Source organism: Nyctereutes procyonoides, unplaced genomic scaffold, assembly GCF_905146905.1.
Source record: "Nyctereutes procyonoides isolate TBG_1078 unplaced genomic scaffold, NYPRO_anot_genome, whole genome shotgun sequence".
NCBI classification, from domain to species: Eukaryota; Metazoa; Chordata; class Mammalia; order Carnivora; family Canidae; genus Nyctereutes; species Nyctereutes procyonoides.
In genome coordinates, this window is record NW_026575135.1 from 20533400 (window position 1) to 20547769 (window position 14370).

Below are 14370 nucleotides of genomic sequence, written 5' to 3' on the forward strand. Positions count from 1 at the left end.
TTTGTGGCTCTGCGCTGGTGGTAGGCTTTCCCTCGTGGACCTGTCTGTCCTTAGTCTTAGGTCATTGCGGTCTGTGGGTCTTGGAAGTAGGCCCTTTCCAGTGGCTCTGCCTCACCCTCAGCATTAGAGGGAGCTCTAACGATATGGGCCAGAGGTGGGTTTTTTCCTTTCCCTTGAGAGTGACAGGGTTTGCTACCCTTACCCCAGTTGTTTCAGGCTAGTTCTGCAGGAGAGCTGGAGAGAAAACTCCAAGAGCACCTTAGTGTGGCTGCCCTAGTTTTCCCCGTGCTTCCGCCATGAGGGAGGCAGTCTCCAGTCTCCTGTCCTGTCCCCAGTATTTTCCCACAAGTACCTAGTGAGGTCCATGGAGAAGTGAACAGACACACCTACTCCCAGAGTTTCTGCACTGACACTGCTTCACACTTGGCCCTTAACAACTGGCCAAAACTCGTAGCTGGGTGCTTAGGGGTTCGTGTGGCATTTGCATCTGTGCAGGCAAGCATGTGCTCACATCTCATCTCCTGGGAGGTACCTGTTTTCCTTGGATTTCAGGCTTGGGTGTCCTGCACCTCAGTTCTCTCATAGGTTCAAGAAAGGCTCTGTTTTTGTATATGATTCTGTTCTTGTTGTAAGTGTGGGAACAGTGAATGCTCTCATCAGCTTTCTCCATCATAAACAGAAGGCTACTCCTTGAAACTGTACTTCTGCTCTACTTTACCTCTCCCAGACTTTTATTTCAATGCAATATAATGTTTATTAGTGGCACACAGTTTATCCTAAAGTAATATATTTTTATTAATACACAATTGTTTAAAATAATACAAATATATTCTGAAAATGTAAGAGGTGATACATTCCCTTAAATAAGCTGTGCGCTGGGATGTGGTACCTTGTTTAAAGGAGGCTTCCTGGTACCAATACTTCTAATTGTCCCATAGTTTGGAGTACCAGTGGTTTTTGCACCTCCGGATACTACACCCAAGAAAGATTCAGAATGGACAAGAATAGGACTTTGTCTTACAAAGTGAAAGAGAAGGTGGGCGGTTATTCTCGGGTACATTCTCAGGTAGGTGAATTTTAGCAAAGGCACATGTGGGAACTTGATCCATTCATTGTAGCTGTGCCCTTGGAACCTGGGGAGATCTTCATATAACTCCAGTCCACATACAGTGTGAAGACCACCAAATCCCATCTTCTCTGAGGATCCTTTCTGTCCCATCCAGTTATTCTGCTCACAAGTTATGAATACAGGGCACGGGGCCAAGCTTCGGTCCAGGTTTTATTTTAAAAACCACTGTGATTAGTAAGGAGCCTTCAGGGCAAAGCCAAGCAGGGCACAGAGCTCGCTTCCACCAGGTAGGAAGAGGTGGTCCTTGCCTGTGGTGGAATAGCATGAAAGGAGCAGATGGTAAGAAAAGGATTGAGGTATTCCCCAAGCAGTTTTTTTTTAAAAAAAAACCTGTGACAAGAAAACAAATGGCTTTCTCTTTTCTGCCTAGATTGTTATGCTCAGGAATGACATTCACCGCTGCAGAGCTTCAGGCATCTTTCTTCGCTTGGAGGGCGGAGGCTTGATCGCTGGCAACAACATTTACCACAATGCGGAGGCAGGCATAGACATCCGGAAAAAGTCCAACCCACTCATACTGGTACTTCTCTCTGTCTTCATACTCTTTTCAGAGTGGCTCTTGGTTCTTAAACCTCTTCTGAGATAATCTAAGTAAATGTTGCCATCTTGAATTTATATTGCTTCCTGTTTGCAAGTGGTTCCTGCCCTTTTCTGTGTGTCCTTATGACCCTGTCTCCTTTCTTCACGTTCTAGTGACATTGAATAATTCACCTCCCTGACAAGTCTCCTTGAAAAAAGAAAGAGGCCTGGATAGCCAGGGACATTTCTAAGAGCACTTCCTCCGCCCTGATAGGCTCTGGTTGGCTCTGAGTTTGATAAGAATAAAGATCTAAGGGATCTCTGGGTGGCTCAGCGGTTTGGCGCCTGCCTTCAGCCCAGGGCGTGATCCTGGAGACCCGGGATCAAGTCCCATGTCGGGCTCCCGGTGCATGGGGTCTGCTTCTCCCTCTGCCTGTGTCTCTGCCTCTCTCTCTCTTTCTCTCTCTCTCTCTCTCTCTCTCTCTCTCTGTGTGTGTGTGTGTCTCATGAATAAATAAAATCTTTAAAAAAAAAAAAAGAATAAAGATCAATATGCCCTATGAGACGCCTGGATGAAAAATAAAACACCAAGTTAGATCATTCTTTTTTTTTTTAAGTTAGATCATTCTTCACTATAAATAGATATTTAGGATACTTAGTTCTGAACATTATTTGTTTCATGGATATTCTGAGGCCATGTGAGTTTGATTTGACACCAATGTGAAAACCCCTTAAGATGATAGGATACAGGACAGTGACATGAGAGAACAGCCCTTTTTTCCACTCTTGCCTTCCCTGAAAGAAACATTTCCTAGAACTGGGAAATGTGTTGGACTCCTTATGGGCTTGAAAAGATAATATCCCCCCTTATGCATCGTGCTTATTGTATGCCGGATATTGTTCTAAGCACTTTGTATGTATTTACTTATTTTTGGTTTAATCTTTACACAACCCTGGGTGGTAGTAGAATTACTATCCCCATTTTATAGATGAAGACACTGAGGCACAAAGAGACTAAGGATGTTGCCCCAAATCCCACAGCTAGGGACGGAGCTAGGATTTAAATCCAGGCAGTTTGACTCGGGGTTGATGTTCCTGACCCATTATATTAGACTGCCCTTGCAAATGCAGATGAAGGAAAGTTCCTAACTATATTTGAAAAGACATGCCTAGCCAGCAGTGTCCTCTTTCAACCTCTTCCTCTCGCTGCGTTTCTGCCACGCAGCTGGCATCCGATGCACAGCCTTGACTGAGGAAATTATCACCACTGCTGCCAGAGAGATGAGAGGAGGCTGCCTTCCCAGGGATGGAGAGGACAGGCCAGTTTAGCAGGTGGAGGGGGAAGGGGGCATTACGGTTCCGTCCTGGCTTCGTGAAAGGGTGTGGGGGATGGAAATGCCACTGCTTACCCTTCTCTCTCCAAGCTTTTCAGCCCTGTGAGGGACTTCTGTTAGGCCGTGGTTACCCAAGTGAGTGTGCCAAATCCTTCAGGAGAAAATCTGGAAAGTGAATAAGAATAGAAGAGCTTACAGTGTGGAACATTTTCAAGCAGGCAAGAACTTTGTTTTTGTGAAATCCTTTTGGAAGAGAAACTGCTAACTTCCTGGTTTAAGTAGGGAATGTATTTAGGCTGTAAATTAACAGAGTGAAACAATTTTATTATTTATTATCTAAAAATTTTGTTACTGTGCAAAAGCAGATAACTGGGAAATGGGGAAACTAAGTTTCAGGTCTGGCTCTGCCTCATACTGTATGACCTTGGGCCTGCTTCCCCATTTGTACAAAGAGACATTCAAAATAAATCTAAGGGTCTTTATAATGCATAAGCCGCCTTCTTTTAAAAAAAAATTTTATTTATTCATTAGAGAGAGAGAGAGAGAGAGAGAAGCAGAGACACTGGCAGAGGGAGAAGTAGGCTCCAAGCAGGGAGCCTGACGTGGGACTCGATCCTGGGTCTCCAGGATCAACCCTGGGCTGAAGGTGGCGCTAAACCGCTGAGCCACTTGGGCTGCCTGCACACAAGCCTTCTGTGATCTTATTGCCCGTGGAACAATCAGGCTCCCAGAGCTGCACCTTTCCATGGGCCCTCCCTGCATGGGAAGTGAGGAATAGGAGTCAGAGAGCTCTCACCCCTCCTTGAAGGTGACCAGCATTGTCATGTAGTGGGGTGCTGCCCTTCCCTGAGACGTAAGCTCCTAGGCCCCCAGGTGGTGGGGCCTGGCCAGATGATTGTGTCAGTGTAGCAGGGATTAGGGGTTAGGGGGTGGACTCTGGGGGCTCAGCAGCTTTCAGTGGCATGCCTTGCAGGCGAAGACTCCTCTCTCTGGATTCTCCCTTATAACTGTGCATGTGTGCAGTAGGACAGCAGCGTGGTCCATTCACTTGGTCGTATGCTAGCTAGGGGTCTTCAGTGGCCTTGTTTTCTCCACTGTGTTCACCTTGGCCCTCCTGGGGGGGCAGCATTTGAGCACTCTGCTTCTTGCTGGCAGGTCTAATCTGTCTTCTGTGCTGTCTCACATTCCCTTGCAGTGTAACCAGATCCACCATGGCCTTCGTTCGGGCATTGTCGTCCTTGGCAATGGGAAAGGCATCATCCGGAACAATCAAATCTTTTCAAATAAGGAGGCTGGCATTTATATCCTGTACCACGGGAACCCAGTTGTGAGGTATGTATGCTGTACCCAGGCCATCCTCACCCATGGTCCCTTCTCCCCTCGCTGATCTCTCTCTTTCCTGATCCTTGGGTTTACTCCATTCAAAAACGTTTTTGTTTACTAAAACAACTGTAGAGCCAAACAAGCAAAGACAGGACTCCACGCTGATCCCACCATAGTAACACAAGCGCTTTTGTTTGCATTCCCTTCCAGTTCACTGTGTAGCCATTCTATTCAGCAGTCATCGCTGAGCCCATCTAATAATGATCACAAAGGTTAACAGGGGCACTCTGCTCCCCTGGAGCTTACTCTAGCATGGAGGACATGCATGACCAGAAGTAACTCTAGATAGAGACGGCAGAAAGATTTCAACTCACCTGAAGTGTGTTCAGTTGAAAGTGGCCACCTAGGAAGCTGTGTTAAAATACAGAGGCTACATCTGGCCTTAACACAAAGGCATGCCATGATGGATCAGCGGTGTGAGCTGCCGTCCCAGTTCTCATATGGGGCAGACTGTGATGAGTGCTACTGAAGTGCTACCAAGGAAGGAAATCATTCTACTCGAGACATGGGAAGGCCTCATTTACAAGGGGGCATGAGAGATAGAATTTGCAATATGTGTAGAACGTGTACTGTCATGGAGGTGGGGAGTGGACATTCCTACTAGAGGAAACAACGTGAGCAGAGGCAGCAGAGCACGGCAGCCTCAGGACTTACCTAATGGTACGCTGTGGCCCAAGAACAGGTGTGACACGAGTGGTTCGATTTTGCTTTAGGAAAATAACTGTCAGGCAGCCCCGGTGGCGCAGCGGTTTAACGCCGCCTGCAGCCCGGGGTGTGATCCTGGAGATCCAGGATCGGGTCCCGCATCGGGCTTCCTGCATGGAGCCTGCTTCTCCCTCTGCCTGTGTCTCTGCCTCTCTCTTCGCTCTCTCTGAATGAATGAATGAATGAATGAATGAATGAATGAATAAATCTTTAAAAAAAAAAAAAGGAAAATAACTGTCACAGATGTGCAGCAAATATATTCTGAAGTAGATTTTTCCCCCATGATTGTTTCATTTGCACTCTTCCATGTTGTTGCATGGCCTTGATCAGTTTTGGAAGGTTTCAGAACATTCCATCATTTTGATAGTCCATTATTTTTTGAACCATTCCTACTGTTAAGCATCTGTTTTTCACTACTATTACAGGTTATTGAAAACAGTGGTCATAGAGCTCTTTTTCCATCTTTTGCATTATTGCCTTAGGAGACTGTGTTTGTATGTATGTGTGTTATCCATTTAACACACATTTAAGTGTTTGCTCTCTATGTATGGGGACAGTGATATAGAAAGTGTGTAAGAACAGTCTCTGCCCCATTAGAATTTAGTCTCATGCTGGAGACAGACACACAGATAACCATGGGGGAAGACACCAAGACGAGTGCTTCAATAGGCCGTCGTGTAAGTGCCTAAGGAGCCAGCCACCATACCAGTTGAGCAAGTCAGGGAAGGGCATGAGGGGAGCTGATATTGAGTTGTGCTGAAAGGGTAAGTAGGATTTTGTAGTCAGAGGGATGGTATTCTGGGCCCAGGGGCAGTGAAATTCAGAGTATATCCTGGTAATAAATGTGTGTCTGCCACGAGATGCCCAGGAGGTTGAGTAGAAGATCAGCCTACAAAGGCAGGTTAATGCTGGGACACAGACCTTGAGATATCGAGTATGATATGCAGAGTAATGGCTCTCTTGCTACATCCATTTCCTAATCCTTGGAATCCATGAACGTGTTATCTTACATGGTAAAAGTGATGTTCCAGATGTGTTCATCAGGAACCTTAAAATGGGGAGATTATCATGGCTTATCCAGATGTAATCATAAGGATCCTTAGTGAAGCAGGAGAATGAGCTGGGAGGAGGAAATGTAACAACAGAAACAGGTCAGAGTGATGAGGCCATAGGCCAAGAAATCTGGGCAGCCTCTAGAAGCTGAAAAACAAGAAATGGATTCCCTTTAGACTTCCCAAAGGAACACACATCTGCTACACCTTGATTTAACCTGTAGGATCCATTTTGGACTTCTGACTTCCTAAACAAGAAGGTAATAAATTTGTGTTGTTTTAAGGCACTACATGTGTGGTAATTTGTTAGAGTAGCCATACACCAGTCTGGGAAGTTTGGACTTTACCTTGTGGGTCCTGGGAAACTGCTGAAGAGTTTTGAACAAGGACTGTTACAGTCAGATTGGTGTCTTGGTTTTTAAAATAGAATCTCTTTGAGGGGTGCTTGGCTGGCTCAGTTGGTGGAGTGTGTGACTTTTGATCTTAGGATTGTGAGGTAGGTAGGTAGGTAGGTTGGTTGGTTGGTTTTAAAGATTTTATGTATTTATTCATGAGAGACACAGAGAGAGGAGCAGAAACCTAGGGAGAGGGAGAAGCAGAAGCAGGCTCCCTTCAGTGAGCCTGATGTGAGGACTCAATCCCAGGACCCCGGGATCACGACCTGAACCAAAGGCAGACGCTCAACCACTGAGCCACCCAGGCGTCCCAGGATTGTGAGTTTTCCAGCCCATGCTGGGTGTAGAGATTACTTTAAAATCTTTAAAAAACAATGACAGAATCTCTTTGAGAGTATAGGTTGTGATGTTTATGTTTCTTTGTGATGGAAGGTAGGGACCTGGGGGAGGGTTTTGAGATCCCTGAAGTGGATCTCAGGATAAGGCAAACCACAGCAGGGTTTTTTGGTTTTGGTTTTTGGGTTTTTTTTTTCTTTTTTTTGCCAGTAAAAGTTTCATAATGTTTTGTGTTTCTTTTTTTGCTTTGGCTGTAAGGAAGCACAGGGCTCAGTTGGGCACATCTGCAATAAATGTCCCACCCTTGGTTTTTTGAACAGTGATCTTTCCCCTTTTCCTAAATGTTTTCTGATAGCTCTTCATCTTTATTTTGCCCTCCCTGTGTACACACAAATACTTGTTTCTCCAAGTGGCCATGGGTTCTTTCTGGAAGTGAGATTTATATTGGAAACACCAGCCGTGTTTGCTGCTCTGGCACAGGTCTCAGAAATATGGATGAAGTGTGCCCTAGCCCAGGGACTGTCTGTGACCATGAACTCTAAAAATCCACAGTGACCATCTGGTGATTGAATTGTAATCAGATCAAAGCAGAGCCCTCAGACCTAAGAGCAAAAATAGGGATGTTTTTAACAAATGATTTCACTTGTTCAACTCAAAAGCATGGCGTAGGTGCAATTGACATGTGGCTTCCCTAGTATCCACACGCAATTTGCTGGGGTTTTTTTCCCCAAAGATGTAAACTATTTGGACCCTGCCCTAAGAGATGGGAAAACTTAGCCAACTCCTACTCAGTGAAATTCTGTGAGGTGCCAGGCCCTGTGTTAGGCTCTAAAGAGCCAGAAGAATAGTTGGACCTAAATACCTCAGCCACATGATGGGAATTAGGAGGGTTGCCTCCTAAGACAGGAGGTGGGTACCCTTCCAGGAAGAAAGGAGGTCACAGCATTCCTGTTAGTAAAAATAACAAATAGCAAATGTCCTCCAGGGATAACCCAATTGTGCTAAGTCCAGGTGTGACTGGCCTTGTTTTAACAGGCAGGAAACCAAGTTGCAGAGACTAACACAAACAATGCATGCCCTTAAACATGCTCAGGTGTCTGGTTTTTCCATTCATAAGGCCTTTCCATGGCAGTGAGGGCTGTGTGTGTTTCTCTGAGCAGGAACGTGTTTTCCTGTATTTTCCGTATGTGGCTAACCCAGCCCATTAGGTTTCACATGCACATTGTCTGATAATCTTTTTTCTTTTTTTTCCCCACATTGATATTCTTAAAACCCCCCTTGTAAGAATCTGCTTTTCTTCTTTTAAGGCATGTCATTATGTTGTCATTCAGTGGATGGGCAATTAACAGAAAAGGTAAAGAACAGCTGTTGGATACAAATCGAAGATTGTAGGCTCATTACAGGCAGAGAATCTGATTCAGGCTTTGGACACAAATCATGCCCAAATAAGCTTAACACAGTCTCCTAGGAATTCTTGACACTACCAAGACTTGACTTGTCACCTGGGCACCACGATGACATGCATTTCAAACTGTGTATGTGAGCAACAGTCAGGAGAGGTCACAGAAATGTGAATATTGTTGTACTTGTATGCCATAGTTGCAGGTTTATTAGTTCTGGATCAGGTTGTCTCCAGGATAACAGATGATTTTTAAATGCGTAGCTTGTAGGACTTCAGAAAATGCTTTATGCCCCTGTGGACTTGAGTCATCTGGGGAAGGGCACAAGAGAAGGTAGTCACCTTGGGCAGCCATTGACTTTGACACATGACATTGGTCAGGTCTTAACTCTCTTCTTCTTCCATTTTAGCGGGAACCACATTTTCAAGGGCCGTGCAGCTGGCATAGCAGTGAATGAGAATGGCAAAGGCCTCATCACAGGTAGGAGTGGGAACCTCCTAGAGCCGTGGCCAGCCAAGCAATCAGCAGCCAAGCCAACGTCCCTGCCTTGCCCCCAGCCAGTCCTTCACCCTGACTACTGGCCTTTTCCTTTGAAAAGACGGCTAGCCCCTTAGTACGCCGGTTCCATGCACCGGCCATGCTTGTCACAAGGAGGGCCTAACAGGGAGAGAGTGTCTGCTGTCTGCCGGCCCTCTGCTCAGAGGAGCTCACTGGATGGCTCACATAACCCTGTCAGGAAGATTTATGGCACACAAACTGAATCCCTCCTCTTGGCTTTTGTATAGGCTTGTGCCTGCTCTGGAAATCCATCCCCATTTGCCCCCTGCCTGGCCAACTCCTGCTCATCCTTCAGGTCTCAGCCTGAATGTCTTCCTCAGAGAAGCCTGCCCTGACCTCCCATTGTACACGCAGACACTCAGGGGACCCAGCAGGCATGCTCTGTAGGACATCTTACTTAATTTCTTAGTGATCTGTGTGTCAGTCTCCTTCACTATGAGGCAGCAAATTCTCTAAGATCAGGATCAAGTCTACGTGGTACCTCAGTGTAGCCTGAGCACAGAGAATAGCCTTACCCAGGACATAAAAGATTGGCCTGGTGAATTCCTCTGACTGAACCCAGACTTCCTTCATTCGTCAGACATTTATTGAGCACACACTCTATGCAGGAGGGGACACAGTCGTGAACAAAACAGATCTGTGAAACGGGCTCCCTTAGGTTCCTGCTGTTGGGCACTGACATTTTAGGAAGGGAAAACAAAAGCATGCACACACATATACACAAAAGAAACGTATCTGGGTGATACGTGCTCTAGAGATTAAATAATAATTATACATTAATTTTATTTATATTTAAATATATATATTTAAATTTTATTATATATAAGTATATAGTATATCAAATATATAATTTATTGAAATTAAAAAAAATAATTTATTGAAATTAATTAAAATAAGGTAATAGAGGAACTATGTGGGTATATTTAAGATTGTGTGGTCAGGGCAGGCCTTTCTGAGAAGGGGACATGCAAGCCAGACCTGAGTGACGGGACAAAGCCTGGGCAGAGAACCGGAATTCTGTGCTGAGCTGCCTGTGGAACGCAGCTGGCATGCCTGGGAGCAGGGATGTCACTCCTGTGACTGGGTGTGGTGAAGGGGGGAAAGGGGTCAAAGAGGCAGGAAGGAACCGGGCACACGGGGTCTCTCGGGCCATTGCGGTCTGTCCAGCCATAGCGCTGGGCTCACCTTGGGCCTCTTCAGCCCACTCCCACAGAGGTGGTGGATGAGGAGAGGGGAGCAAGGCTGCAGTCAGTCCTCTCCTGACCAGAGGGAAGTGGCTGGATTCTGCCCCCGCCCTCCAGGAACAGCCACCACGACAGGCGGCCCTACCTGGCCTTGGGCCCGGAACTTCAAGGCCAGTCTATTCTTAGTCAGTCCCGAAGGCCACTGGATAGAGTGGGTCCTAGAGACACGAGAGCACAGGGTACATACAGACCTTGCCCTGGAGGAAAGCCGACAGCACTCTAGTCCCTGCAAAGTCAAGCACCGGGCAAAACTCAGGGTGCTGTTGACAGGGTGCAGCCTGGGTGTCCTGGTCCAGAAGGTCCTTTCCAAGCTGTCCAATCCTCATGGCCACTGTGGGTGGCCCTTGGGTCTTGATCCTCTCCTTTGCCTTTCCGTAGAAAATGTCATCCGTGAGAACCAATGGGGAGGTGTAGACATCCGCCGTGGAGGAGTCCCGGTCCTCAGGAGCAACCTCATCTGTTTCGGCTACTCCGATGGCGTGGTTGTGGGGGATGAAGGCAAAGGGCTAATAGAAGGAAACACCATCTATGGTGAGGCGCCCTTTCCTGGGGGAAGGGGTCTGGGGTCCAGCCCAGCCAGGGAGGCAGGGAGCCCAGGTTCCGTCTCTAGCTGGTGAGTGCGGAGAAAGTCACTGCCTGTCCCTGGGCTGCAAATACGCCCTGAAGGACAGTGTCAGTCTCAGGCCACAGCCACACAGCCCCTCTCAGAATACAAAAGCCGCTACTAAATCCCCTTGTAACCCAAGGGATCAGCAAAGCAGAGAGCTTCATCCCCATTTAAAATAGCAGAAGGTGGGAGTTGTGTGAGGACAGGGCCATTGAGGCTCTGACGCATGGGCATCTAACTCTTACCTTTCTTCTGATCCAAAGAACTAGAAATCTAATAGAAGAAGAACTAGGATAGCCCTAGAAAGGAGACTGTTCTCACTCATGTGTGACTTCGAGCAAAGCCTTACCCTCTGGACTGCAGCTCTAATAATAATAGCTGACGTGTTCTTTGCTAGGTGCTTTATATGCACTATCATATTCAACCCTTCTGACTGCCTTCTGAGGGAGATACAGTCATTGTACAGATGAGAAAACTGAGACACGGAGAGTCAATAATCTGCTCAAGGTGACGTAGCTAGGAAGTGGAAGGGCTAGGACTCAGAGGCCACCTCCATCTCTCTGCAGGATGGGGTTGCGCTGGATGAACTCTGAGGTCCCTTTGGCACTGTCCCTCTGGGCTTGTGTGCTTCTCACCTGGAAGTGTGGCCTTCACTGTTCCCAGAGCACTTTTACACCCTATGGGATGATTCTGGTTGTGAGACTGACCTGATTGTTACCCTCTTATATGAAGGAGAAGCCTCCAGCCATAGAGTGACTTACCCAAGGCCATTAGCTTACCAGGGCCTCTGTCTCCGAGGGCGGTGCCATCTTTGCTTCCCCTCTTGGGGAGACACCGGGGCTGCCTCCCCCACTGCTCAGGGCCCGTGACCAGCTCCTTTTCCTGTCCCAGCTAATAAGGGCTGTGGTGTGTGGATGATGTCGTCCAGCCTGCCCCACGTCACCAGTAACCACGTCAGCTACAATGGCCTGTATGGAGTGGCAGTGTTTAGCCAAAAAGATGGTTCTGGTGAGTTCCCTGGAGGTCATGGAGCCCAGGAGAACTTCAGCGAGGACGGAGATGCCATCCTTTGGGAGCCGGAGCTGGAGAAGGATGACGACCCGCTGCGCCGGCCTGTCACCATAGCTCTCGTTGAGTCTAACAGTATTAACCACAATGGAGGTGAGTGTGTCCCTGCTCCAGAGCCTTCCGTGCTCACACTGCCGTAGGTACCCTTCTCGCTTTGTTGGCCATTCACCTGATACCCCAGACCTCTGGATTTACGTTCTTCCCTGAATGTAAATCCATTCTTTGCTGACCTCCAGTCCTGCCTAGCTCTTGCTATTTCTGTTGCCTGAAATTCCCTTTCCCCCATCCACACAGCCCAAACAACTTGAAGTTCAAAGCCCACTGTGAATGTGCCCTCCATCCTTACCCTCTCACTTACTGGGGGCCCTGGGACGGGAGCTGTTTTCTGTGGCTGTGTCGTCAGTTCTGATAGGCTCTGAACATGAGGCAAGGAGCTGAACCTCACTGCTGTCACTGTCGGTGCCCCACCAAGTCCCACACCCCACATACATGTTTCTAACTCATTCTAAGACACTTTGTCCACATTTTAACATCTAAGGACATGCATTTGCAATTGATGGCATATCATGGTTTAACTGGCAATTGTTCTTTGTTATACAGAGAATAAGGGTTATCCAGTTATCTTAAACTGGATAAAAACTAACATTCATTCATTGTTTATTGAATTGAGGCGAGGGGGAGTGGTGGGAATGTAGTTCCATCAACTCTGTAGTTGATCCAAGGCCAGGGCTCCCGACGGAGGCTCCTGCCCTGGGAACAGCAGAGGGCAGGGAGAGTGGGAGCCAGCAGAAAACGAGTTCTGTCCCCTCCCAGCTCAGGGTTTTCCCCGTATGGCCCTGTCTGAGGGACAGGCAAAGTCACATAAATTCACAGAGACTTGATTTATATTTGCTCTTCTCCATCAGGCCAGGAGAAGTGGCAGGCAGGTGGCTGGAACTTGCAGACTCCTGGCTCCCCTAGGACCGCTGTTGGCCTCTGCACACCCCCCTCCACCCCAGCACTGCCAGTGCCTCTTGCTCTCATGCTGGGTGCATGTCACCACTGGGGAGTCATTGTCCTCTTCACCCCCGGGTCCCCCTGCCACACTGTCTCTTCCTGACCAAGTCATGTGGCTCTAAGCCTGCTGATTTTTATGCTGCTTTTCTAAAAGCATTGTAGTGTCTCTAAGTATATACAATCCCAGATACCATTTTCTTTTCAAAATTCTAATATAGTATAGATATTTAGCTTATAAATTTTTGTATTCAAAAATTACAGAATTTCCCTTGTGAAGAGTATGTCCCAAAACAATCAGGAGGCAGATTCCAACTCTGTGGAGGTGGAATGGGCAACTTTAACAGGTAGTGAGCACCCCGTTGCAGGAGGTGCAAATAGCAGGAGGATGGTGACCTGGGATGCGCGCGAGCACAGAAGGAGAGCCTGGGTGGCACGAGCAGCTGAGCCCAAGGAGTCTGGCATCACTTTTCTGTTTCCTGAGCACTTTGTTCAGAAGGAACAGCACTTCCTTGTTCCTGGCTTTCCTCCTGCTCAGTTTGTCATCCGTCTTAAAAGATGTGTAACTCCCAGGGGCTGGTTCTGAGTGTCACTGCCTCTTCTTCCCCACTTCTCTCCCGGGGTGCACAGTTCCGCGAAAGTTTTTCCTGACTACTCCCCAACCCTTCCCCCCCATAGCCTCAGGCCTCTACGTCCAGAGCAGTGAGGCACTGCACGTCGTCACCAATGTGATCCACGCTAACGGGGACAGAGGTATCACCGTGGCCCAGAGCGGCCAGCTCACCCGCGTGACCAACAACAGCATCTCCTGCAACCGCCAGAGTGGGGTCAAGGTCGAGGCCCAGTGCAAGGTGGAGCTCCGGGGCAACGGTATCTATGACAACAGAGGTCACGGCATCATCACCAAGGGTGACAGCACCGTGGTCATTGAAAATGACATCATTGGCAACCGGGGCAGTGGGCTGCAGCTCTTGCCCAGGTCCGACACAAAGGTGTGTGTGTGTGTGTGTGTGTGTGTGTGTGTGTGTGTGTGTACACGCTGCGTGGTGCCAGCCCAGGGCTCAGCCCTAGGACAGCCCTCGTACTCTCGCTCCTGAGAAGCCCGAAGCACTCAGCACCACAGGGACGACATTCCTCCTGCCCACACCCAGCCTGGGAGACGCAGCGGGGCTTCACATGGGAGGAGCACATGCACTGAGTCCTGAAGGACAGACAAGAGTCCCCAGCAGGCAGCCAGGGTGCGGGTGCTTCTGGGGGCATCTCTGGTCTCCAGGTCAAGCTCAGGGCTCTTTCAGCCCTCTCCTAACAGAACAGTCTCCCACAGGACCTAGTATGCAGTAGGTGCTTAATGAAGAGGCCCTGTGTGCACACTGCTCCCTATATACCCGGCATCGCCTTTTCCCCTTTCTCTACCTCAGTCCTGTAGCTGGGCCGTCACTTTTTTCAAGAGGCTGAGGTACCCCTTTTCTGGACATTAGGGGCGCTCATGCCCACCCCCACTTCAAAGAGCACTTCCCACAGTATGTTTTGCATCTGCTCCCCAGAGGTGAGCTCTGAGCTCCCTTTTTTGGAAAGCACTGTACTGGGCGCTAGGGTTTTTTGTTGAACCCGACCCACCCCGTCCCTGCACTTGGGAAATTACCATCC

General features: G+C 48.1%; 1 protein-coding gene across 4 annotated transcripts in view; it reads left to right on the top strand.

The window, feature by feature from the left end:
* The window catches only part of FBXO10 (F-box protein 10), a 63926-nt gene that overhangs the window by 44474 nt on the left and 5082 nt on the right, over nt 1-14370 (top strand). For all 4 annotated transcript variants that reach the window (XM_055301832.1, XM_055301833.1, XM_055301835.1 and 1 more), the window contains 6 exons: nt 1500-1649; nt 4178-4314; nt 8663-8733; nt 10434-10586; nt 11554-11823; nt 13402-13715. In XM_055301832.1, the coding sequence (XP_055157807.1) occupies nt 1500-1649; nt 4178-4314; nt 8663-8733; nt 10434-10586; nt 11554-11823; nt 13402-13715 (1095 nt within the window). The remainder of the gene's footprint in view (nt 1-1499; nt 1650-4177; nt 4315-8662; nt 8734-10433; nt 10587-11553; nt 11824-13401; nt 13716-14370) is intronic.